At 39.2% G+C, this 27,216-nt stretch overlaps 1 protein-coding gene across 1 annotated transcript in view; it reads left to right on the top strand.

Annotated features, from left to right (window-relative positions):
* Positions 1 to 27,216, top strand: part of DNAH6 (dynein axonemal heavy chain 6) — a 282,338-nt gene that overhangs the window by 6,957 nt on the left and 248,165 nt on the right. Inside the window, exons 3-5 of the mRNA XM_024999429.2 lie at positions 5,891 to 6,067; positions 10,990 to 11,252; positions 26,723 to 26,990. Of these exons, the coding sequence (XP_024855197.1) occupies positions 5,891 to 6,067; positions 10,990 to 11,252; positions 26,723 to 26,990 (708 nt within the window). The remainder of the gene's footprint in view (positions 1 to 5,890; positions 6,068 to 10,989; positions 11,253 to 26,722; positions 26,991 to 27,216) is intronic.

Raw genomic sequence — 27,216 nt, 5'->3', positions numbered from 1 at the left:
AATCCTAGAGGAGATGTCATCTGAATGAGTCCCAGACTTTATCACCTGCCAGACTGAATGAACAAGCCTTCAGAGATGCCAGTCCCAAATTTTGGAACCCCAAAATTCATTTCTTCCCTGGAACAAATTCCACTTGATCATAGTGTATGTTCCTTTTAAGGTCTTGCTGAATTCTGTTTGCTAATATTTTATTGATTTCTGCATCTATGTTTGTCAAGAGTATTGGCTTGCAGTTTTCTTTTCTTGGTATTATCCTTTCCAGTTTTGGGGTTGATTTCCTGTAGGATTGATGTCCTTGGTGTCCAAGGGACTCTCAAGAGTCTTCTCCAGCATCACAATTCAAAAGCATCAATTCTTCAGTTCTCAGCCTTCTTTATGGTCCAGCGCTCACATCTGTACATGACTACTACAAAATATAACAGAGAGATTAAAGATCTAAATAAATGAAGAATGATGCTATGTGGTTTAAAATAAAAAATTTTAAGATGTCAATTCTCCCCAATTGACCTATAAATCCAGCACAATTCCAATCACAGTCCACACATTTCTTTTTTGGTAGAAATTGACAAGCTGATTCAATTCTACATTCTAACATTCATAGAGAAATGCAAAGGACTTAGAACAAGCAAAGCAACATTGAAAAAGAAAAAATTTTTAATCTAACACTCTTGATTTCAATACTTACTATAAAACTACAATAATTAAGACATTATAGCATTGGTGTCAAGATAGACAAATTGATAGAATACATTATGCATAGGTTGGCATGCTTTATATTACTCCATATATCTTATGTGCTGCTTTTTTTCCCTTCATTTTTCTTTCTGACTGCCATTCTGATTGGGTGATTCCCATTATTCTGTCTTCCAGATAACTTATTCACTCTTCTTTGTTATTTAGTCTGCTATTTATTGCTTCTAGATTGGTTTTTATCTCACCAATTGAGCTGTCTAATTTTGATTGGTTCTTCTTTATACTTTCTAGTTCCTTGTTACAATGATCTGCATTTCCATCAATCATCTTTCTCAATTCCTTCAGCATTTTTATTATCTTCTTTTTGAACTTGGGGTCTAATAGTGTGGTGAAATCTGTTTCGTTATTTGTTCTTTCATGAAATTTCTCTTGTTCTTTTAACTGAGAATGGGTCCTCTGCTTTTTCATTTCACTTAAACTTTCTCTGTCTCTGTGAATTTAGGAGAAGCAGTTATCTAGTTGGTGTTTGAAGGAGTGTCCCTAGGTAGACTGTATTTTTGTGTAGTGGCTGGCTTGGTCTGAATGCCAGCCACATCTATCCTGAGTGTGTTTGCTGTTATCCCTTGATAGTAGCTGTGATAGTAGACACTGTGGTCTCCAGAGCTAGTGCTGGATGTTGGGTGAGGTCTCTTCTTTTCTCCATGGCTGTCACTGCCCTGTTGGCGAGGGGGTCTGTTCTCTAGTTATTGGAGTAGAAACCCTGAAGGTTGGATTTAATCAGGATCCATTGCCCTTGAATATATGAAATAAAATTTGTATTTTATGGCAAAATAAGAAGAATTGAAACATAAAAAATTCTCTGCCCTTTGTCCTTCTCTCTCCTTGCACTGTGCTTTGTATATCTGCAATGTGCATCAACTAGACCTCTCTCAGAGGCAGGAATACCTGTTCAACCATAAAAACCAACATCTCCCAGAATCAACAAGACAGCTCCTTAAATGATAACATTCCTTCTTGATCTAATACATGGTCACATGACCCACTGTGACAATACTTGGATCTGGATCATGTAAACTGCCAATAATATGTCATTTGATGTACATCTAATGTACATCTCTGTCTCAAAAACACTTCTGTAACTGTGCCTTGACTTCTAACAAGTAGAAGAATTCTCAGAGCTTTCTGAGGTTCTCTGTGTTATAATCCTCAAATATGTCTTGAATAAAACTTTCCATTTCTTCATTAACCAACTGATTAATTTTTCATCAACAAGTGGATGCCCTGCCCCACAAGAGGTGACTGTTAAAGTAAGTGAAGCCCATATTGTCACAGTGAACCTGTGGATGGCACGTGCAGGCAGCCATGGTTCCACCCAGAAGCAGCCCATGATCATGCCTCTTTGTGTGTTTGTTCCACATCTACTGTTAGTATGAGGTGGGCTGGAGCTGGGGCCAGGGTGCTGGTGGCTGCAGAAATCTAAGTGGTTTTGCTGCCACCTGGGACCTGGGCTGCCTCTTTGCTGACATGTCCCAGAACTGTCCTCCCCAGATCCAGCTCCAAACTGCAGTGTAGAGTGGGCAGGGCCAGAGTCCTGCTGCCAGAAATAAGCAAAACCTGTATATTCCAGCCTCTGGCATGTCTACCAGGGACTCAGAGCCTAGTTGCTGTGCATTTCTATGGCACCACTTAGTATGCACGCTGACAGAGTCCACAAGGACCAGACCTGCCCCCGCCCTGTGTGTGCATGCAAAGGGATCCAAGGTTTGATCAGGATCACATTCTAGGCCTTCCAGGCTATCTCTCTGCAGGTAGATGGAGCCCTCTCCCAGGGTGTGTCTGTCCAAGACTTGGCACTTTGCCTTGGTGAGCCTGGTATGGTGTGTACTTGGAATTGGGAAGTGTGGTATGCAGCAGTGACTAGCAGTGGTCTCTGTCTGCCCTGACAGTAAGTCAGCACACCCACACTCCTCCCAAGTCCAATTAGCCTTCTCCAGGCCCTCTATCTGTCCTAGTGGACCTCCCGGCAGGCCAGGGGGTTTCCCGGGGTGAGAGTCTGACCTTGAGGAACTTCTCTCCTTTATGAATCCCTCCCAGGGGTGCCAGTTCTGTTCAGCATGCCATTCCCACCCCCTCCTCTTTCTACCCCTTTACCTGGAGATCTTTTTCGCAGCTTTGGTTGTGTGGATCTTTTGCAAGTTTCCAACTGGTGTTCTGTGAGACTCGTTCCACCTGTAGCTGGATTTTTGATGTGTTTTTAGGGAGGTGAGCTCCATGCCCTTCTACTCCACCATCCTGATCCCCCTCCAACATTTTATTTTTAGAAGCCCCAAAGTGGAAACAACCACAATGTCCATCAAGAGATGAATGAATAAATTGTGATGTTCCCTACTCAGCCTAAAAAATAAATGAATTATGGATGAAACAACATAGGGGAATCTCAGCATAATTAATTATGCTGAAAGATGGTTGGGCAAAAGATACATACTATTTTATTGCATTTACATAAAAGTCTGGAAAATGCAAATTAATGTATAATGATGCAAAGCAGATCAGTATTTGCCTAGGGAGGAGTATTGTAAAGGAAACTGAGAAGGTTCATGTTTGAGTTCTGTTTCATATATATAATTGGGTTGGCCAAAAACATCTTATGAAAAGACTAGAACATATATATAATATAAGTATGTATATAATAAAAAAACTAGAACATATATATAATATGACTTTTAAATTATGTCAGCATATCAGTTTGGACACTTTAAATATGTACAGTTTGTGTGTGTGTTTGTGTGTTGCTTGCTTAGTTGTGTCCAACTTTTTGCAACCCCATGGGCTGTAACCTGCCAGGCTCCTCTGTCCATGGAACTTTCCAGGCATGAATACTGGAGTGGGTTGCCATTTCCTTCTCCAAAGTACAGCTTAATGTATGTCTATTATATCTCAGGAGAAGGCAATGGCACCCCACTCCAGTATTCTTGGCTGGAAAATCCCAGGGACGGGGGAGCCTGGTGGGCTGCAGTCCATGGGGTCATGAAGAGTTGAACACGACTGAGCGACTTCACTTTCACTTTTCACTTTCATGCATTGGAGAAGGAAATGGCAACCCACTCCAGTGTTCTTGCCTGGAGAATCCCAGGGACCGGGGAACCTGGTGGGCTGCCGTCTATTGGGTCGCACAGAGTCAGACATGACTGAAGCGACTTAGCAGCATTATATCTCAGGAAAGCCGTTAGAATAATTTAAACTGTTAAAAAAATTCACATTTCCCTGATTGTCTTATAATAATTTTGTTTGCAAAGTCCTTGTTAAAATTTAGATCAAAATAAGATCTATGCACTAACTGGTTGATATTTTCTTCTAACTGGTTGATATTTCTCTTAAGTCTCTTGATTTATAAGTTATCCATCAACTCTTTTACTTTTTCCTGGGAAAAAAATTTTAATTGATAAAATTTGTTATTTGTCTATATAGTCCCACAGTCTAGTTTTGTTGATTGCATCCCCACCATGGTAGCTAACCTATTTCTCTGGTTCTTATATTTCCTATATGTTGGTATTTAGATCTAAAGTCTTGAGTTTGATTTTCTGGGGCTGAATACTTCCATACCAAGTGCAGTGTTCTTTGATTAAACTGGCATATAGAATCTGGTTGTCTCTCTTTTTTTCTTCCAGTTTTATTGAGATATAATAAACATAAAGTACTGTGTAAGTTAGACATCAACAACATGCTGATTTGGCTTACATACATCATGAGATGTTTACCATGATAAGTTTAGTGAACAGCTATCAATTCATATAGATACAAAATTTAAGGAAAAAAATTTCTTATAATGAGAACCATTAGGACTCTTTTAACAACTTTCATATGTATTGCCTCTATCATCTTGCACATTACATCCATAGTACTTATTTATCTTATAACTGGAATTTTTTTGTATTTTATACACAATTTTTAAAGGTTGTGTAAACTCCACTTACAGTTATTAAAAAATATTGGCTCTATTTCCCATTTTGTAAAATATATTCTTATAGCCTATCTTATACCCAATAGTTTATACCTCCCACTCCCCAACCTCTGCGTTGCTCCTTCAGCCCCATTGATAACTACTAGTTCTCTATATCTATGAGTCTGCTTCTTTTTTGTTATATTCACTAGTTTGTTGTATTTTTGGATTCCACATGTAAGTGATACCATGCAGTATTTGTCTTTCTGTCTGACTTAACTCACTTAGCATAATACCTTCCAAGTTCATCCATGTTGCTGCAAATGGCAAAATTCTATTCTTTTCAATGGCTGAGTAATACTTCACGGGGTGTGTGTGTGTGTGTGTGTGTGTATTGATAGGTTCTTAGGTTGCTTCCATATCTTGGCTATTGTATAAAGCCTCAGTTGAACATAGGGTGCATATATATTTTTGAATTACTATTTTAATTTTCTTCAGATAAATGCCCAGGAGTGGAATTGCTGGGTCATATGGTAGTTCTTTTTTTAATTTTTTTGAGACTCTCCATACTGTTTTCCATAGAGGCTGCACCAGTTTACATTCCCACCAGCAGTTTTCCCTTTTCTCTACATCTCAGCAACACTTGTTATTTGTTGTCTCTTTGACAACAGTCATTCTGACAGGTGTGAGGTGATACCTCTCTATGGTTTTGATTTGCACTTTCCTAACAATTAATGATACTGAGCATCTATTCATGAACCTGTGGGTCATCTGTACTTCCTTTTTGGAAATAAGTCTATTCAGATTCTCTGCCCATTTAAAAATCAGGTTGTTTGGTTTTCTGATGGTCTTCAACCAGTTATGGCTATAGAAAGTGAACAGTGACTTTTGGGTAAGGTGGGAGGAATGTATGATCCTTCCCACGGTAGCTGTTGCAGTGAATGGTAGGGGGTTTGTACTGAACAATTAGTGAGTATGTCATTTCATGCTTATGCACTCTTTCTGTCATAACATCACCCTTAGAAGTATTCATTGGTGTTTAAAAGGCAGAATTAATGGAAACTAGGCAGAAAAGTCTTACTCATGCAGCAGGCCATGGACAAACTGGTGGCAGCTGCTATAATGATTGTGGCCTAGATAGGAAGTAGTCCTGGAAGGTGATCAATTTCCAACAGAACCAGAACCCAAAGGTAGTTAAGAATAAGACCAGTTCACATTAATTTTTAAGGGATTAACATGTCTCTTTATTTCCCAAAGCCAGTACTAAAAGTCCACCAAGATCATAAGATGCCTGATTACATATATGAACAGAACCGAAACCGGTTAATCGCTTCTGGTGTCCTAAAACCTCCAAGAAGTCCTGAAGAAAAAACTTCTACCAAATCTCTTGTTCAGTTTCTTGAGCATGGAGAGGCTGTGAAAAAGAAAAAACAGGTATAGTATTAAAGTGCTTCACTTTAATTTCTTTCAATTTTAGTTCCTACAGCATTGGTAACCTGAGTTAGCATGAGTTAACCTTTTAACTCATAATGATAGTGGCAAAATCTTTTTCTATTAAGTTATATAATGGATTTGGGCAACATATCTCCCAGTTCTTCTTAAGGGAAATTTGTCAAGTAGAGGTTAATACAACATTGTAAGTCAACTGTACATGTGTGTTCAGCCACTTAAGTCATGTCTGACTCTTTGTGACCTCAAGGACTGTAGCCAGCCAGGCTCCCCTCTCCATGGGATTTCCCAGGCAAGAATAGGATAAAATCATAAAGGAAAACTTTTAGCATCTGTTCACTGTCTTCTGATGTTCTCTAGAAAACATGTTAAAATAAGACATAATAGTGTTTTGAATGTTATTATAACTTTTATGAAATTTTCATCATTATTCCCCTAAATCTTTGAAGACCTTGGTGAAGGGCAATAAAATAGAAACTGAACCAGCTAGAGAGACAACTTTTATAATTGATGAGAGTTACAGACTGGGGAAGGAATAAGTGAATAGTAGATCTGGGGCAAAATCACTAGAGCCTGGCTTTACATGAATACCTGTAGATATTTAACAAGAACAACAAAAAACAGAAATGGGAGAAAATATGGAGGACACACCTTCAGTAAAAATACCAATAGAGCCAAGAATTCTCTGAGCTTTTTATTTAGAGGATCTTTCAGTGCCAGCTGTCTCTTTCAGGCTTTAGGCTGGATCGCTAGGAATGAAGAGTTGAGGACAAGCTGTGTCCTTGAGAATTATAGAATCTGGAGGTGGGAAATAGACAAGTAAACACTTAAGCCTAGTAGATGTGTGATAAGAGCTCTCACTGATCATTTAAAGAACAAAATAATGGAAAACTGAACAGAACGGATGCTTATATCTGGTGGCCAGAGTGACCATTGGTGGAAGAAAAACTATCCTAAGGAATTGCACTAAACTCAGAGGAATGAGTGGACAGTTAGCAAGGCAGATAAGATGGGACAACTGTGGACTTAAAAGCCAGCTGGAAGAAGGCTCACCCATGGGTTTGGTTGACATCATCCTGAGAGAATATCATATAATAAATTGCATGAACTTGTGTGTGTGTGTGTGTGTGTGTGTGGTCAGTCGCTCAGTCGTTTCTGACTCTTTGTGAGCCCACCAGGCTCTTCTGCCCATGGAATTCTCCAGGCAAGAATACTGGAGTGGGTTGCCATGCCCTCCTCCAGGGGATCTTCCTGATTCAGGGATCAAACCCCGATCTCTTGCATCTCCTGCATTGGCAAGTGAAATCTTTACATGAAATTGTATAACTTTGGTTTCTCTGAATTAGAGAAAATGAGATATTTTAAGTGGGACTGAGAAAGATTGTTAATTAATTCATTTGATATAAAGTGAGTTGAATTTTAAAAAGAGAGAGATTATGCACACTATTATATATAGGAAGTATAAAAAACAAGGTCCTACTCTATAGCACAGGGAACTATATTTGATATCCTGTGATAAACCATAATGGGAAAGAATATGAAAAAGAAAATATATATGTTTGACTGAGGACTTCCCTGATGGCACTAGTGATAAAGAACCTGCCTGCCAGTGCACGAGATGTAAGAGACTCAGGTTCAATCCCTGGGTGGGGAAGATCCCCTGGAGAAGGTCATGGCAACCCACTCCAGTATTCTTGCCTGGAGAAACCCATGGACAGAGGAGTCTGGCGGGCTACATTCCATAGGGTGACAAAGAGTTGGATACAGCTGAAGAGATCTAGCATGCACACACATATGTATAACTGAATCACTTTGCTGTCCAGTAGAAGTTAATAAAACATTGTAAATCAACTGTGCGTGCATGCTTAGCCACTTAAGTTGTGTCCGACTCTGCAACCCCATGGACTGTAGCTGGCCAGGCTCCCCTGTCCATGGGATTTCCCAGACAAGAATACTGGAATGAGTTGCCATTTCCTTCTTCAGGGGATCTTCCCAGCCCAGGGATTGAACCTGCATCTTCTGCATTGGCAGGCAGATTCTTTACCCCTGAGCCACCATGGAAGCCCCCCAAATCAACTCCAAAAACAAATTTTTTAATTAGAAAAATTAAAGAGAGATTTTGTGCACATCTGGAATGAAGGAAGCAACTGAAAAGGAATACGTTACGAGTTATGTTTGGTTGTAACTATAACTAAGTGAAGAATTCAGTAAAGAGAGTTTGAAGGGAAATGTGGAAAAAGGGATGTTTCATTTAAAAGAAGGATATTTATTTTGAAAAATATTTATTTTTCTGGGTATTGATTTCTCAGAATGAGTTTAGAGTGGATATGTAACAATGAGGATTTCCTGGGAGATGAAGGAAGGAAAGAAGGCAGGAAGGGAGGGAGGGAATAAATGAGGAAGGAGGGAGGGAGGGAGGAAAGTTACAGGGTTTGCTTCTGGTAATTAAGGAAAATTGATTATCAGTTGGAGAAGGAAATGGCAACCCACTCCAATATGCTTGCCTGGAAAATTTGATGGCCAGAGGAACCTGGTGGGCTACAGTCCATGGGGTCACAAAGAGTCAGCCACGAATGAGCACATGAGCACATTATCAGTTGGACTGGGCATCCATCATAGAGGAGTATGATAGCTCTTCTACATTTTATTTCCCTCCCCCCAACCCCTGCAAAATCCAAACTTGTGGACTGTTTACAGTAAATGACATCTTCATACCGAGTTACATAATTAGAAATAAAATGTAACTATCTAGGCCTATTATTGAAGAAATCTTTCACTTAGAATGCAGTATACTTTTCTATGGGATATAATAAAGAAAATAAAAACATTTCCTGTTAAAGTATTAGCACTCTTGTCTCATAAAAAAAAGTTGATCACAGCTCATGTTGAAAGGTTGAGACAAAGCAATGTGTATTTTCTCTGGTTCTGGCATCTGGTTTGGCCTCTTCTTTTACATAAGAAAACAGTATCTTTGCTACTATGCTTGGTCAGTAAGTGAAAGAAGCACGTTTTATATTTTGAGTTCAAAGATGTATGTCCTTTAGCTCTGAACTTCCCAGGATTCTCTTCTGAAACTCCTACTCGGTAGGGTATTTAATCAGAGATGGAGAATAATGACCTCTATGAATACACATCTTTTGGGGAGGTTGTTCCAGGGGGCTTATGGTAATAAATCTCCTGCGGAAATGGCACCTTCTACTAACTATGCTAATAGACAATAAAGATGTCATTTATATACGAACCTCAATTGTTCATCAAAGTGGGTCTGCAGTGGTGAGTTTTTTTATCTTAAAGCCAGTCAGTCCTGTCAGAGAGACAAAGGGTCGACTGTTGGAGTTGATGTCACATTCCCTCAAACACAGTCATCAACCTCCTCCTCAGGAAGAGAGGATTTGTGACGCTGTCCCAAAGGGGCAGGAGCAAAGGAGCAGGGGTGGAACTGAGGGCAGACAGTGGGACCCAGGAATTGGAGCAAAGCTCAACAGTATGAGCCTTGTGGGCTACCGTCCATGGTGTCGCAAAGAGTCGGACATAATTGAGCGCCTATGCACGCACTCAAGTTATGTGAACGTGGTGGGGCTGGGCCTTGGAGCTCCACTTGTGGTCAAGGACCAGCAGCATGGCATTTCTTGGGAGCAAGTGAGAAATGCAGAATCTCAGGCTCTGCGCCCCCGCGCCCCACTCCCCGCATCCCCCCGCCCCCCCCACACACACGCACACACACTGGCTGGCAAATCTCCATTTGAACAGGAAGCCCCGGGGAAATTCTCATGCACACTGACCTGTGAGAAGCACTGACTCCAGAACAGCAACTGTAAGGTAGTTATATCTCCTTCTCTAAGGCTATGACATATTGATTCCCAATACTCAATGTACCAGCCCTTCACAGTCACTAAAAAATAGTTTATCATGAGTTATGATGACAGTGGTCCAAGATGTCACTCACAGGAAAACATCATGGTCTTCAGAAGGAAGAGGATGTTGAAGGGAAAGGCCATGGTCAGGGGAGATGCAGAGCAGCTGAGCAAGGGGAGTGCTGGGCTCCCATGAATACCAGGAAGCTGGGAGCATTTTGATGCGAGAAACACTGAAAAAGGAAGTGGAGAAGGCAATGGGAGTCGAGGCTGGGGCGGTTTGTGAGAGGAGGACAGATATCTGGGTAGGGGTACCGACAGGGATATATCACTGCCAAATGATAATTAGAATTTTTTCAGTTAAAAAGTGCTTGCCTTTAAGCCCTAGACGTAGGCAGTGTGGTAATTAGTCCTGGAGGTTAATAGTTGTCACTTATATATGTAGTTCCACGCCCCCTTCCCCCCACCCCCCGCCCGGCAAAGCTCATGTTTTTTACTTGGGTTTTATTTTTTTATTTTATTTTTTAAATAATTTTGTTTATTTACTTATTGGCTGGGTCTTCGTTGCCACTCAGGCTTTTCTTTAGTTGTGGCGAGCAGGAGCTACTCTTTGCTGCAGTGCGATCACTTTTCTTGCGGTGGCTTCTCGTTGTGGAGCACAGGCGCTAGGGTGTGCTGGCTTCAGTGGCTGGGGCACACGGGCTCAGAAGTTGCAGTTCCTGGGCTCTAGAGCGCAGGCCCAATAGTTGTGTCTATCAAGGTCTGTTGCTCCGCTACAGTGTGGAATCTTCCTGGACCAGGGACCGAACCCCACCCATGTCTCCTGCGTTGGCAGGCAGCTTCTTTACGCCTGAGCCACCAGGGAAACCCCTATTTCTTGTTAATTTTTATTGGAATATGGTTGCAAAGCAGAAACACAGATATAAGAGAACAAATGTATGGACACCAAGAGATGAAGAGGGAAGTGGGATAAATTGGGAGATTGGGATTGACATATATACACTTGATACTATGTATAAAAAACTCACTTTTTGAAAAATTGGCTTTGTTTAGACCCAGTGGCCCTCTGCTGACTTGTCTCCCTCTCCTGCTAAACTGTCACGTACCGGTGGCACTGGAAGAAGAGGCCTCTACGAGACTAGTTCCTTAACTTACCCTAAGTACTATTTCCATGACCGAGAAGAAGTCATTAAAGCCAACATTCGAGATCCCTTGCAGATCGTTAAAATAATCCGTGAAAACGAACACATCGGATTTCTTTATATGATCTCCGCGGTGCCAAGATCTTCCATTGAATATGATACATATAATCTGAAGTGAGTTCTCTTTTATGAAGCAATTTATTTAGCAGTAAAAATTACAAATAAGGTTGCAAGTGTTATCCATAATCAATTGAGTATTAATGATTTACAGGATAAGTTATAATTTTGGTTATCATCCAATGACAAATGAATCTTAATCAACAGTTTTACTTATTTTGCCCATTTATCTTTACTTATAGACTTTTTATGGAGTGATATACTGCTGTGCTTCTTATATGTTATATTAATGTGATACCGTTTTCTTTAATCAGTATTACAAACAATTTTGATATTTTGTGATTACTGAGAAAAGAAGAGGGCATGCATTAAAAAATGGATGATACGTGATTTTTTTTACTTGTCATTTCAGCTTTCCTTAATAGAGTAGAAATAAAGTTTTTTAAAGTAAAATGAACGATAATTTCAGGTATTTATATAGATTAATAGTACACACACACTCACATATACTCTCTATTGTTACTAAACATACATTTGTTGTTGAAATAATTTGAAGAGTCACCCAAACGTGAGTCTCCGAACTGATTTAAAGTTGAGCACAACAGGTAAATAGGGCTTAAAGATGATGCCAGCCTTCCTCTATGGTTGTTTGCATGTGTGTGTGCTAAGTCACTTCAGTCATGTCTGACTCTTTGCGGCCCTATACACTGTAGCCCTCCAGGCTCCTCTGTCCATGGGATTCTCCAGGCAGGAATACTGGCGTGGGTTGCCATGCCCTCCTCCAGGGGATCTTCCCACCTACGGATCGAACCCACATCTCATGTCTCCTGCATGGGAAGGCAAGTTCTTGACCACTAGCGCCACCTGGGAAGCCCATGGTTGTTTAGTTGGAATGAACACAGTTGTTGGACTTCCCTGGTGGCTAAGATGGTAAAGCGTCTGCCTGCAATACGGGAGACCCAGGTTCGATCCCTGGGTTGGGAAGACCTCCTGGAGAAAGAAATGGCAACCCACTCCAGTATTCCTGCCTGGAGAATTCCAGGGATGGAGGAGCCCGGTAGGCTACAGTCCATGGGGTCGCAAAGAGTTGGACACGACTGAGCAACTTCACTTCACTTCACAGTTGTTGAGATGGTCTTTCCTTGAAGGTCATTGTAGTTGAGCTTTGCCACCAAATTCTTTGAGCTGCCTACCCCAGTCTCTGCTGAACAGGAAGATATAAGTTTCTTCTAGGAGTTCTCGTCTTCCTTACTCAGCACTGTAGTTTCTTTTTTTGCTTTTTAGAGGTTTTTTGTTTGTCTTGGGGTTTTTTTTTTGGCCACACCCCATGACGTGTGGGATCTTAATTTCCCCACCAATGTTGTTTTAGTTTCTGCTATACAGCAGCATGAATCAGCTACATGTATACATATGCTTTTCTTAAAATAAGAGGTATATTTGTTTTTTTAAGATGGCAGAATTAACATACAACAGAATATAAAGCCATTTCATGTTTAAAAAAATCCCTTTAATAGTATTGTTATTCAGCCAGTACCTTATTATTTTTTTTCTAGTTTTTTGTAAGTTTTTGGAGAAGAGGTTATGAATCTTAAAGAGTGACTCAGAAAAAAAACTGTTTATTTGTTAATTTTTACAAATACTTCTTGAGTAATATGTGAAATGTTTTCACAGTTTCCTCTTTTTTTTCTGTTTATTTATTTATTTTACTTTACAATATTGTATTGGTTTGCCATACATTGACTTGAATCCACCATGAGTGTACATGTGTTCCCCATCCTGAACCCCCCTCCCACCTCCCTCCCCTTACCATCCCTCCAGGTCATCCCAGTGCACCAGCCCTAAGGATCCTGTATCAAACCTGGACTGGTGATTCATTTCTTATATGATATTAACATGTTTCCATGACATTCCCCCCAAATCATCCCACCCTCTCCCTCTCCCACAGAGTCCAAAAGGCTGTTCTATACATCTGTGTCTCTTTTGCTATCTCGCATACAGGGTTATCATTACCATCTTTCTAAATTCCATATATATGCGTTAGTATACTGTATTGATGTTTTTCTTTCTGACTTACTTCACTCTGTATAATAGGCTCCAGTTTCATCCATCTCATTAGAACTGATTCAAATGTATTCTTTTTAATGGCTGAGTAATACTCCATTGTATATATGTACCACAGTTTTCTTATCCATTCATCTGCTGATGGACATCTAGATTGCTTCCATGTCCTGGCTATTATAAACAGTGCTGAGATGAACATTGGGGTACACGTGTCTCTTTCAATTCTGGTTTCCTCGATGTGTATGCCCAGCAGTGGGATTGCTAGGTTGTATGGCAGTTCTATTTCCAGTTTTTTAAGGAATTGCCACACTCTTCTCCATAGTGGCTGTACTAGTTTGCATTCCCACCAACAGTGTAAGAGGGTTCCCTTTTCTCCACACCCTCTCCAGCATGTAGACTTTTGGATAGCAGCCATTCTGACTGGCCTGTAGACTTTTGGATAGCAGCCATTCTGACTGGTGTGAAATGGTACCTCATTGTGGTTTTGATTTGCATTTCTCTGATAATGAGTGATGTTGAGCATCTTTTCATATGTTTGTTAGCCATTTGTATGTCTTCTTTGTAGAAATGTCTGTTTAGTTCTTTGACCCACTTTTTGATTGGTTCATTTATTTTTCTGGAATTGAGCTGCAGGAGTTGCTTGTATATTTTTGAGACTAATTCTTTGTCAGTTGCTTTATTTGCTATTATTTTCTCCCATTCTGAAGGCTGTTTTTTCATCTTGCTTATAGTTTCCTTTGTTGTGCAGAAGCTTTTAAGTTTAATTAGGTCCCATTTGTTTATTTTTGCTTTTATTTCCAATATTCTGGATGGTGGGTCACAGAGGATCCTGCTGTGGTTTATGTCGGAGAGTGTTTTACCTATGTTTTCCTCTAGAAGTTTAGTAGTTTCTGGTCTTACGTTTAGATCTTTAATCCATTTTGAGTTTAGTTTGTGTATGATGTTAGAAAGTGTTCTAGTTTCATTCTTTTACAAGTGGTTGACCAGTTTTCCCAGCACCACTTGTTAAAGAGATTGTCTTTTCTCCATTGTATATTCTTGCCTCCTTTGTCAAAGATAAGGTGTCCGTAGGTGCATGGATTTATCTCTGGACTTTCTATTTTGTTCCATTGATCTATATTTCTGTCTTTGTGCCAGTACCATACTGTCTTGATGACTGTGGCTTTGTAGTAGAGCCTGAAGTCAGGCAGGTTGATTCCTCCAGGTCCATTCTTCTTTTTCAAGATTGCAGACTTCATTGCTAACCAAGACTTCTTGTGTTTCTGGATGGTTGACATCCACCGGGAGGGTCACAGCCAGAGATCAGCTCCCCAGAAGAGACACAGTTTCCTCTTTTTAAAAAAAATGTCCAATAATCCAGACATCAAGGAGTGCCATTTGTGATTAATTACCCATTATGAGAGGAGTCAGATCAGATTTTGCCAAACTTAAAATTGAGACCAAATTGCCAACATCCACTGGATCATCGAAAAAGCAAAAGAGTTCTAGAAAAACATTTATTTCTGCTTTATTGACTATGCCAAAGCCTTTGACTGTGTGGATCACAATAAACTGTGGAAAATTCTGAAGGAGATGGGAATCCCAGACCACCTGACCTGCCTCTTGAGAAACCTATATGCATGTCAGGAAGCAACAGTTAGAACTGGACATGGAACAACAGACTGGTTCCAAATAGGAAAAGGAATACATCAAGGCTGTATATTGTCACCCTGCTTATTTAACTTCTATGCAGAGTACATCATGAGAAACGCTGGGCTGGAAGAAGCACAAGCTGGAATCAAGATTGCTGGGAGAAATATCAATAACCTCAGATATGCAGATGATACCACCCTTATGGCAGAAAGTGAAGAGGAAAGCCTCTTGATGAAGGTGGAAGAGAAGAGTGAAAAGTTGGCTTAAAACTCAACATTCAGAAAACGAAGATCATGGCATCTGGTCCCATCACTTCATGGGAAATAGATGGGGAAACAGTGGAAACACTGTCAGACTTTATTTTGGGGGGCTCCAAAATCACTTCAGATGGTGACTTCAGCCATGAAATTAAAAGACGCTTACTACTTGGAAGGAAAGTTATGACCAACCTAGATAACATATTCAAAAGCAGAGACATTACTTTGCCAACAAAGGTCCGTCTAGTCAAGGCTATGGTTTTTCTAGTGGTCATGTATGGATGTGAGATTTGGACTGTGAAGAAAGCTGAGCGCCAAAGAATTGATGCTTTTGAACTGTGGTGTTGGAGAAGACTCTTGAGAGTCCCTTGGACTGCAAGGAGATCCAACCAGTCCATTCTGAAGGAGATCAGCCCTGGGATTTCTTTGGAAGGAATGATGCGAAAGCTGAAACTCCAGTACTTTGGCCACCTCATGCAAAGAGTTGACTCATTGGAAAAGACTCTGATTCTGGGAGGGATTGGGGGCAGGAGGAGAAGGGGACGACAGAGGATGAGATGGCTGGATGGCATCACTGACTCGATGGACGTGAGTCTGAGTGAACTCTGGGAGTTGGTGATGGACAGGGAGGCCTGGCGTGCTGCGATTCACGGGGTCACAAAGAGTCAGACATGACTGAGTGACTGAACTGAACTGAACTGAAAATTGATTCTCATCTATTTACTAGCAGAAGATGAAGTATTGAAGATGAATATGGAAACAGTTTTTTTTTTAATGTGATTCAGGAAATTAATTGCCTTTCTGGACTAATGAACTTTTACTAAGAGAATTGAATTGATGCTTTATACTTTTCTGGACTCATTTAAGAAGATATTGTTCTAATCACAGTTTGTTATTTTATCATGTTTTAGGTTGGATGTTAAATTTTCCTCCCAGCCTGAACTCCAAATATTATAAACCTTATGAGTAAAGATGATTATTTGGATGCTATGTAGTAGGAAGCAGCTAAATTGGAAGTTAAAAGTAGTAAATACTGGATCAATGAGATAAGGACACGTTATACCAACTTCCTTTTAAAAATAATGTGATAAAATATAATATCTTCACATAATTTTTTAAGTTTAGTAAAATACATTAAATGTGCGGTTCTACAATGTTAGTTTCTACCACAGTCCCTTTAAATGAGAAAAATAGTTACATTTATCAAGTTTATTCTAAAAAATCAATCTAGTAGAATATGTTAGGCATAACAATTTTGTCAAGAATAAGCTTTTGTGAATATGTTGGAATATTGCCCTGGTGGGACTTCCCTGGTAGCTCAGTTGGTAAAGAATCCGCCTGCAATGCAGGAGACCCTGGTTCAATTCCTGGGTCAGGAAGATCCTCTGGAAAAGGATAGGCTACCCACTCCAGTATTCTTGGGCTTCTGTCTTGGCTCAGCTGGTAAAGAATCCGCCTTCAGTGAAGGAGACCTGGGTTTGATCCCTGGCTTGGGAAGATCCGCTGGAGAAGGAAAAGGCTATCCACTCCAGTATTCTGGCCTGGAGAATTCCATGGACTGTATACAAGTATGCTGCAAATTATCTTGTCCAGCAAGAGGGCATAATGGTGACTCTGTTCAGGTTCAGGGCAAGTTAGAGGAAACTAGGTTAAAGATCAGAAACTAGAGAGGGTGAAAGGCATAGAGAACACAGATCAAGACAAAGTAATTCCATTTTGTTAGGACTTTGACCTTGAACAAGAGTGATTGTAATCGAGAAGTAGCCATGAGGTATGGAGAAATGGCTGTTGGTTATATACCCATTTTGTGAGAGGACACCTAGTGGAACCATCACATTTTCATGTCATAAGAGGTGATGATTTATTGGTGTTTACTGCATTCCAAGCAAAGTATATACATATATATATACACATATATACGTATATATTTTTTAATCCTCACAATAATGTGAAATAAATGTATTTATTACCTCTGTTTTACAGATAAGACACAAAATGGTTAATTAACTTGCCCCAGATTGTACAATAAGTAAATGACAGTCTGGCTGACTTTGGAATGTATACTCTTAATTTCTCTGCTCTACTGCCTCTCAAAATGAAACTCTGAGGAGTCCATGAGACCCCCATGAGACTGAGAATTTGCTTCAAAGAATAATGGAAGGCATGGAAACATTTTCTATCATTTCCAAATCTAGCACAATAATCTGTTCTCAGATAAACCTTTTGAATTTTTCCAGAACAAATGCAAAATAATGCTTTCTTCTCAATAGAAAATTGATGAAGAGAAGTGGAACTGAGATACCAGCTAGGAATCATTGGAAGTTGTACTCTCATAGCAAAAAAAAAAAAAAAACCCAAACAAAGATATGTTATACCATTACTGAGACACCCATACAAAGTTATGCTCAGAGAAGAAATGGAATAAATTAATTAAGATAAACACAGTGTTCAAAAAAGAAAAGATTAGCAATTAGGCAACATAATTAGGATAACTCAAATTGGATTTATGAACCACAGTAATTTTCCTGTCCTTTTTAAAAATATCTCATTAGTATGAAAATGCTATCAAATGAATCAGTAGCACTGAGAAAGCTATATCAACACCTTACTGAAAGATATCCACCCTGCCCCTAAAGGGTTTGAACTTTCAAAGGCATGTGCAAGAACAAAATATGAAACCAAATTCCATTTTTAGATTACCATCTGGTCAAGAAGCTCAAGAAGCTAGGAATGCAAGAATTCAAATTTCAGAGACTTCCCTGGCAGTCCACTGGTTATGACCTCTGCTTCTACTGCAGGAGGTACAGGTTCAATCTCTGGTCTAGGAACTAAGATTCTTGCATGCCACTTTATGAAGTCAAAAAAAAAAAATACAAAGTTAATATCTAATATTAGAAAGACATTCTTTTGCAGAATTGCGATTTTACCAGTCTGTGTGGAAATTATTTACTCTATTTGGAACCAGAAAAGCAAAGGAAATCAATCAGCAATACCATTAGCTCCACCTGTTACCTAACAGAGATGACCACAGCTGAGGACGTTATTAAAATTTTACTGCATATTGATGACTGTGCAGACATTAATAACTGCTAGATAACAGCTCCACAATCCCTGCAATGAAATAATTTGGAAGAAGTTTGTTCTTAGGGAGGAAAACTGCTGCTGCTGCTGCTGCTGCTGCTAAGTCACTTCAGTCATGTCTGACTCTGTGCGACCCCATAGACAGCAGCCCACCAGGCTCCCCTGTCCCTGGGATTCTCCAGGCAAGAACACTGGAGTGGGTTGCCATTTCCTTCTCCAATGCATGAAAGTGGAAAGTGAAGTCGCTCAGTCATGTCCGACTCCTAGTGATCCCATGGACTGCAGCCTACCAGGCTCCTTTTCCAGGCAAGAGTACTGGAGTGGATTGCCAGTGCCTTCTCCGGGAGAAAAGCTACTGGGGTCGAAATATCCAAAGAAAATGAGATATTATGGAAATACTTCTTTAAAATATATTTTCCATGTAGAGTTTATTCTGATAATTCTGAGATTAAGATACATTATTTTATTCACAAAAGAACTCCCATATGTAAATGTTTCTCTGCAGTTATGAATTCCAAATTAAATAATATTATCAAAATTGTGACTATAATAAATTCCAAGTCACCTCCTGACCTTTTGTTTTTACGCCTTTTACAAAGATATAGGAACAGAATACCATTATTTGTTGTTTCAGACTTAAGTGCATAGGTGATCCCAAGGCAGAATTTTGTTAAGAATTGGAACGTATTTTGCAAATGATTCAACTTTGTGGATTTAGTAAAAGTCAGTTTTTAGTTTCACAGCTGGGTTACTTAACTGACATTTGAGTACCTGAATGAACTTTATAAAAAATTATTAAAGGTTCCTGAAAACATATTAACACATACTGATGAAGATTAGGAATTCACAGCAAAAATTCAGCTTTGAAAAGGTGAAATTTCAAATGCTCTCTAGTGATTTTTTTAAGTTATTGTTAAGAATTTAAACTTAAGTAAAAGTTATGAAGTCGAAACAGAGTAACATCTATGTCTGAGAGAAAGCTTCACCATTGTTTCTGAAATACTTCATGTGGAAATGCTTGACTAGGTTTTAAGTCATTTTGTAATAAGAAATTTCAACATGGCAATCATCAAAGAAAGAAAAGGAAAAGCTGTTAGAATTAAAGAACAGTGGTACCTTTGGTGCATAATTTCACACGAACAGGTGATCCAAATTCTGATCAGTGGTGAAGGGAGTTTCTATTCATTGGAGACAGAGCAATAAATCATCACCTGCCACTTGCTATCTCCCATTTCTATAAACAGTATTCCTTAGCAGTGGTGATTATTAAGAATTTGAACCGACTACCCATCATGTCTTGATTAAAAATGCAGTATCTACTTCAAAAAAGCCATGGTCACAGGTTCAGTTGTTTATGAGCTAAGATTTTATCTGGACTTTTCATAAAATTCAATATTGAATATTTCCCTGAATATTTCATGTTTTATTTTTCTTATTATAGTATAAAGCAATTATAATTAAGTCTTCGCCAGTGTGCCTTGTAAAATGTTATCATTGTTCAGACGTGTTAGAACATACAAATGGGGGAAGCATGAGAATCTGACCTTTGATTAACTCTGAAGCTCTGTTCCCCTGGTAACCTGATACAAAGTAGTATATCAGTTGTTTCTAGGCAACATTGCTTATGATAAAAAATGACCCCTGACTGCTAAATTATATCTGTATTGAGAGGAACTAAAAATGAATTATAAATAACTGATGGGGAGCCATAGCTTTGTACTTCCCATAGTACACTGGTTCTTTCTCTGGGCATGTCTCTGCAGGAACCCTAAAATCTGTGCTTAAACTTATTGGAAGAAATATTGACTCCTCTTAAGCCAGAGTGGACCCATTGTGTATCTCATGTCCTAGCATCTGAGTTGTCACCTTGGGAAAGGAGAGCTTGTGGTGGCCGTTGGATTGCTGCAAGGAGTCCCATGCAAAAGCAAAGCTTGATCCTGCTTAGAAGGCAGAAAGTACTTCCTGTCCTAGCCTTCTAGGTGCCTGCTGCTGCTGCTGCGGCTAAGTCACTTCAGTCGTGTCCGACTCTATGCAACCCCATAGATGGCAGCCCACCAGGCTCCCCCGTCCCTGAGATTCTCCAGGCAAGAATACTGGAGTGGGTTGCCATTTCCTTCTCCAATGCATGAAAATGAAAAGTGAAAGTGAAGTTGCTCAGTTGTGTCTGACTCTTAGCGACCTCATGGACTGCAGCCTACCAGGCTCCTCCGTCCATTGGATTTTCCAGGCAAGAGTACTGGAGTGGGGTGCCATTGCCTTCTCTAGGTGCCTGAGTGTATGCTAAATCAGTTCGGCTGTGTCTGACTCTTTGCAACCCTATGGACTGTAGCCTGTTTAACCAAAGAACCCATTCTTGTGGGATACCTGTTGGGATTAGAATTCTATGAAACATAGTTATATGACTTAGGACGATATAAAAGTCTATACTGGGCTCAGGCCATATTACTTTCTAAGTGATTGAGTTGGTTTTCGGATAGTCTCTAAGCCTGTTATGTTAAAATATTTTTTAGACAGCTTTTAAAATTTCAAACTAAAGCTATTCTATGCTTTCATCTAGATTACATGTTTAGTAGCCTAAAACAGAATATGCAGATAAATATCAGCTTTCTCAAGTGAAAGCGTTTCTAGTTACATGAAGTCATAACTATTAAAAAAACACTATAATGAGGCATATGTTATATAATAAGGAAAAGATCATTTTCAAGCCACATTATCAGAAACCTTCCCAGGTTGCCTAACACAGTGACAGCTTTCTTGGGCTAGTCTATGTAGAAATTTCAATCAAGTGGAAACACCATGGATCTTTAGTATTTTCACTTGGAATCATCAAAAATCCCAGTTTCAGATTGTCTTCCTTTCAATATACACACAGACGTACACACACACACACACACACCATTTTGGCGATGTTGCAATTTAGTGGATGATTATTTCATTTTATACAAAAAATTTGAAGAACCTAGAGCAGTGGTTCTCAGCTTTGGCTTCTAGAATCACCCAGTACCCACCCCCAGAGTTATATTTAATTGGTTTGTTGTGCAGCCCAAGCAACAGCATTTCTTTAAAACTCATGAGATGATCCCAATATTCAATCAGAGTTGTAGGCCATGGGGCTAGAACAGTGGTTCTCCAGCAGGCCCTAAAGGGTTTGCTAAAATGTAGATTGTTAACCATCCCCAGTTTCTGATTCAGTTGGTCTGGAGGAGGCCTAAGAATTTGCAGTTCCCACATAATGTTGATGCTGCTGTTCCAAGGACCATACTTTGAAAACCATTGACCGTAGAGCACTGTACTATTGAAGAAACTTGGAAGTTATGCTTTAGTCTAATATTCTAGGAGTTCCTTATCAGTTATTTTTACCATTTCTGGTTAATCAAACCAGAAGCAAAGCAAGCCATTACCCTTCTCTAGTTAAAGTTAGATCTAAATGCATACTGAATCATGATACTGACCATCATCAGATAGACTGAGGTTTACAAATGCGAAACTCAGGAAATAGCTAATTTCTTTCCAGGCTCTTGCTTGTTTACCTTTGTCCAATAAACATGTTCAAATCATAAAATTATGTAATAAACTGTGATTAAAACTGTGTAATAATGAGACAGCTTAGATTTGACTCATCTAATTCACCCCAGCACCTAAAAGCAGGTAAGGAATTAGTCACTTGTTTGTAGAAATCAGGAGGGGCAAAGGGAACAGGTGGACAAAGACATGCACACGCATTCTGGCACAGTCTAAGATGTGCTGAGATGACCATCTTAAGCCTAAGATGATTGCGAGACCAGCCTGATTAAAAAGGGCAATTGTGTGGGCAGAGAAGGAACTAACATGGACAGAAGAGTGCCACAACAGCCGGCAGAATAATTTGGATTTAATGACATAAGCAGTAGGGGGCTGTTCAAAATTCTCGATCAGAAGGCTCATACTTTTGCAGTCTTAGTCTAGTGCATCTGTTTAAAGATGAACGGATGCATGTTCTGTAACTACCAACAGATAAAGACGGATCCATGTTCTATCACTAACAACAGATAAAGATGCTATTTGAAATATCAAATCACATTGAGATTGTTTTAGAAAAATCAAGATAAAAAATTAATGCTTTTTAGAACCACAGTAGATTTTGTTCATCTGAAATGAAGAATAACAGGACAGTGGATGACCTCCCACGATAGGCCATGCAAGTCTCTTAACAAGACACATTCTTTGGACATTTATAGAAGCCTTGAGTCTAAGTTTCATTTCAGATGGACAGAGAGTCTACCAAAGAATAATTTGATAAGGAATTCCACGATTCTACATTGAACAGCAAGACAAGACAACAAGCATCTTTTTTTTTTCCAGTAAAACACAGTTAAGTATAATTTTATTCAAGACATTCTTCTCAGCCTGATTAACTGTCCAAGGATCTCTGTTTAAGTTAGTTGGGTCATAAAGTCATTTATCAGCAAAGTAGGAATTTTAGAGCACAGCAATTAAAAAAGTTAAGTTCTCTTTTGAGGTCTTAAAGGAAGACTAATTTTCCTGGTTATTTTCTCAAAGAAAGGCCTTGATGAAACAAACATCCAAAGGAGGCAGCTGAGGGCATTCCCTGGTGATCCAGTGGTTAGGACCCTACACTTTCAATGGTGAGGGCACGGGTTCATTCCCGGGTCAGGGAACTATCCTGCAAGCCACACAAAGCCAAAAAATAAATAAACAAATAAAAACAAAAACAAAGGAAGCCGTTGAAATTTGAGGCGAATTCTGAATGCCAAGAAGTCCTGAATAGGCAGCCCTCACTTCGGAGTAGAGGATCAATTCCTGAAACAGATGAATGTCGAGGTTTACAATGTGAGGAGTCCAGGAATCCAGCACAGCAGTCCAGGAGTATATTTAGGGTTCAGCCTCTCAGGAATAAACTACAGAGTCTCAGCAGAATAGGATTCCAGAGAACTGTGCATATGCTTCTTTAACTTTTGTAAAGCTTTCCTTGACCCTGCTGTCCCTTCTGCCTACCAAATGGATCGGGCTTAAAGGAAATTCCTGCTGATCCTCAAGAGAATCACTGTATTAGAGTAGTGAGGAACAAGACTCGTTTTCAGAAACTTTAAGAAGGAAAGCTATGACAAACCTAAACAGCATATTCAAAAGCAGAGACATCACTTGGCCGACAAAGGTCGATATAGTCAAAGCTATCATTTCTCTGGTAGTCATGTACAGATGTAAGAGTTGGACCATAAAGAAGGCTGAGTGTCAAAGAATTGATGCTTTCGACTGTGGTGTTGGAGAAGACTCTTAAGAGTTCCTTGGACTGCAAGGAGATCAAACCAGTCAATCCTAAAGGAAATCAACACTGAATATTCATTGGAAGGACTGATGTTGAAGCTGAGGCTCTGATACTTTGGCCACCTGATGAAAAGACCCACTCATTGGAAAAGACCCTGATGATGGGAAAGACTGAGGGCAAGAGGAGAAGGGGGTGGCAGAGGATGAGATGGTTAAATGGCATCGGCAACTCAATGGACATGAGTTTGAGCAAACTCCGGGACAGAGTGATGGACAGGGAAGCCTGATGTGCTGCAGTCCATGAGTCACACATGACTTAGCAACTGAACAACAAGAAGGAATGGATGGGGTGGATACAACCATTATACAGGAAGTTTAAGAGAAGGACGATGACAGGGGATTTTAAGTTAAGTGGGCAACAGGGTCAAGAAAATAAAGGAAGCTAAAGGAAAGCTTTCTGTAAGCTAAAGGAAAGCTTTCTACAACTTAAAGTGAAGTTCTATACATTTTCAAATGCAGAGAAAAAGTATTCAAATACAAGGAGAGGCAGAGAAAGGTGATGTGAAACCTCTCCATCTGTCTTTGGAGGAAAGCATGAAAAATGTACTCAAGGGGATAAAACACAGTGAAGGTACAGTGAAGTTTTTCTTTAAAAAAATATTTATTTAGCTGCACCAGGTCATAGTTGGAGCACGTGGGATCTTGAGTTGTGGCATGTGAACTCTTAGCTGTGGCATGTGGCATCTAGTTCCATGACCAGGTATCCAACATAGGCTGGGAGCATGTTGCCTTAGCTACTGGACCACCAGGGAAGTTCTGGGACAAGATTTTCAAGTGAAGGTACGAAAGAGAGCTCATCATGTCACCACCATGTTTTTGTTGTTGTTGATTTGCTTTCAAGTAGAATTCAGTGGTTACAAACATTATTGTGCGTCAGAATCACACAGGAAATGTGCCAAGCTAGACTTTCAAGTTCTATACATAAAGATTCCGGTTCTGTGTTGGACCCAGAAATCTGGATTCTTAAGCAGCCCAGGTGATTTTTATGCTGATGATCCAAATTTTAAAAAGACTCTCATGTGTGTGTTTGCCCTGTGAGCAGTAGAGATGTAGAGTGGAGGAAAAGGCTTAAGGATTTGAGAATGAGAATCTTGAATAGGTCAGTCAGTCAGTCAGTTCAGTCGCTCAGTCGTGTCCACCTCTTTGCGACCCCATGAATCACCCCACGCCAGGCCTCCCTGTCCATCACCAACTCTGGGAGTTCACTCAGACTCACATCCACCAAGTCGGTGATGCCATCCAGCCATCTCATCCTCTGTCATCCCCTTCTCCTCCTGCCCCCAATCTCTCCCAGTATCAGAGTCTTTTCCAGTGAGTCAACTCTTCGCATGAGGTAGCCAAAGTAGGTAGGAAAATGTAAATAAAAAGGATCTCTTTGTGGCACTGAGAACCAATAAGTTAAAATTCAACATCATGGACCATGCCTGCTATCTTCTATCAATCGAAGGGCCTTTAGTAGCATATAGACACACACAGAGTAAGTTTTCTAGACATGCACACACCAGGGCCATTAGTGAACAGTTTTTCTTGCTTTTAGGTTGGTTAGATGACAGAAGTTAATGAAACATCTAAGGTTGATTACAGTTTCAGAGACAAGTTGAAATTTCCCACTTTGTAGAGAATCACTTGAAGAATGTCCTAATTATATGTTAAGCTGTTAACAAAGAAAAAAGGAAAAACATTTCAACATTTTCTATACAACTTACCAGCAACATGTAGTACCTGGCATTTTCCCAACTGTTTCTGCTGTGAGTCAGTCAGAACACAGACAAAGTCAGACAGTGCTGTTAGGTAGGAGCTAAGCAAGTTGAAATTCTTCTGTTACAGCACTCAATTGGGGGAAAGACGTTTGAGATTCTCCCAGTCCACAGCCCACCAGCCCCCTAGTTCTCTTTTGTGCTCACTTGAAGAGCTCTTGCTTTGAGTTCACTTTCATTCTGGCCCTGTATGCCCTAATTTTTAAATATTTTTCTTAGTGTTATTAAAACAAAAATAGAAATTTAAACCTAAAAATCATTTTTGCCACTGGTTCATCATTTTTTGATTAACAGACACAAAGCATATGAGAATTTTGTTCCAATCCCTTAAACAATTTATCACGCATATCTACAAAAATTTATTTAAGTGTAATTTCAGGTATTTTACATGTTACCTGAAGGCTGTGCTAAAGATCATGAACTCAGGTTCAAAATGCAGAGCTAAGGACTGGAAGAGAAAAATAGAAACGGGAAACAGTTGATTTTTACTGGAGAGTTCCTGTCTGAATTTTGTTTAGTGATTTTTAGAATTATTGTATAACATAACTACAGTTTTTGCATAGTTTAACATAGAAACAATTTGAGGTTTTGTTTTTGCCATGTCATATTTTGCACTTTTGTCTGTTAAAAACATTTAAATAATATCCAATATTTCAGTGCTATAGCTAAAATTACAGAAAATATCTTTGTGTCTGTAAGCAAGATTTTAAGAAGTTTTAGGGAATCGCCCTATCTATTCTCATTCCTTTGCTTCCCGCTCCTATCCGTGCTCTGGTTTTTATCCAATTCTTGCTTTACTTCTTTGCTTGATCTATTTCTTATTATGAATGAGGCTGATGGATACCCTGAATGACAGTTGAAAGAGGAATATCTTGAAATAAGCAATTTCTCATTAACAGTTATTTTGATATGTGATGATAAATTGGACTTTTTAAAGTTTAATCTGGGTCTTGATTCGGATGTAATTCTTTTTTTTTTCTGATGTAATTCTTATTTTCTTGTTTTGATCTTTTTCATAGTTCTGTCAATATTGGGTAGAGTAAAACTCTTTCACACTATTATTATTGAATAGCTTCTAAACAATCAATGATAAATAAAAACTTATTTCTAGTTATCTTTCACTTTAAAAATCCACAATTGGTTTGGTTTTGTAAAAATTACATAACTGAAATTATCAAACATATTGCCAAAATTGTAAAATCCGTAAGAGTTACTGTAAGTCCAACTGTTGTTAATGCAGCTCCCTTTTCTTGAATACTTTATTCAGTCTAAAAGTGGTCTGCTAGAATTTTTTAAATTTTTAAACATTTGTTTTCCAGAAATCTCTTACCTTTTTAAAACAAAATAGTAATGCAATTGCTTAATTTTATGTTGAATACTGTATTCACTTGCTCCAATTTTTATTTGTTCATAGGGTTGTGAATTATGAGAACATCAATAAAAATGACTATTATACCATTAGCAAAAAGGCAGTAACACATGTTTATAATAATGACATTGAATTTATCGAAATTGATCGATGGGAACAGGAATATCTATATCACAGAGAACTCACTAAGATTCCCATATTTTCACTTTTTCGGAAATGGAAGGCTTTTAATGTGTGGAAGAAGAATGTTCGCTCCAAAAAAATCAGTGGATGTCGAAAATCTCTACAAAAAGATCTGTTCATTGTTAATCATGTACGTATTTGTTAATCATATTTTAAGAGAATTACTAACAGAAAAAAATTAATCTCAAAAATAGAATATTTCCTCTATTAAGAGAATTGACAGTTCTTGCCCTATTTGTCATTTAAGGGTCTGGCGGTCTAATGTGTTTTTACATTTTACCTAGGGTTTGCACAGGTCCCCTTTGTTTAGAAGCAGCCTCAGAGGCTTAGGTTCACAATTCCCTTTGTTGTTGATC

This window comes from Bos taurus, chromosome 11, assembly GCF_002263795.3.
Source record: "Bos taurus isolate L1 Dominette 01449 registration number 42190680 breed Hereford chromosome 11, ARS-UCD2.0, whole genome shotgun sequence".
Classification (NCBI taxonomy): Eukaryota; Metazoa; Chordata; class Mammalia; order Artiodactyla; family Bovidae; genus Bos; species Bos taurus.
The sequence above is the reverse complement of the archived record's forward strand: the minus strand, read 5'-3'. Positions and strand labels throughout refer to the sequence as shown.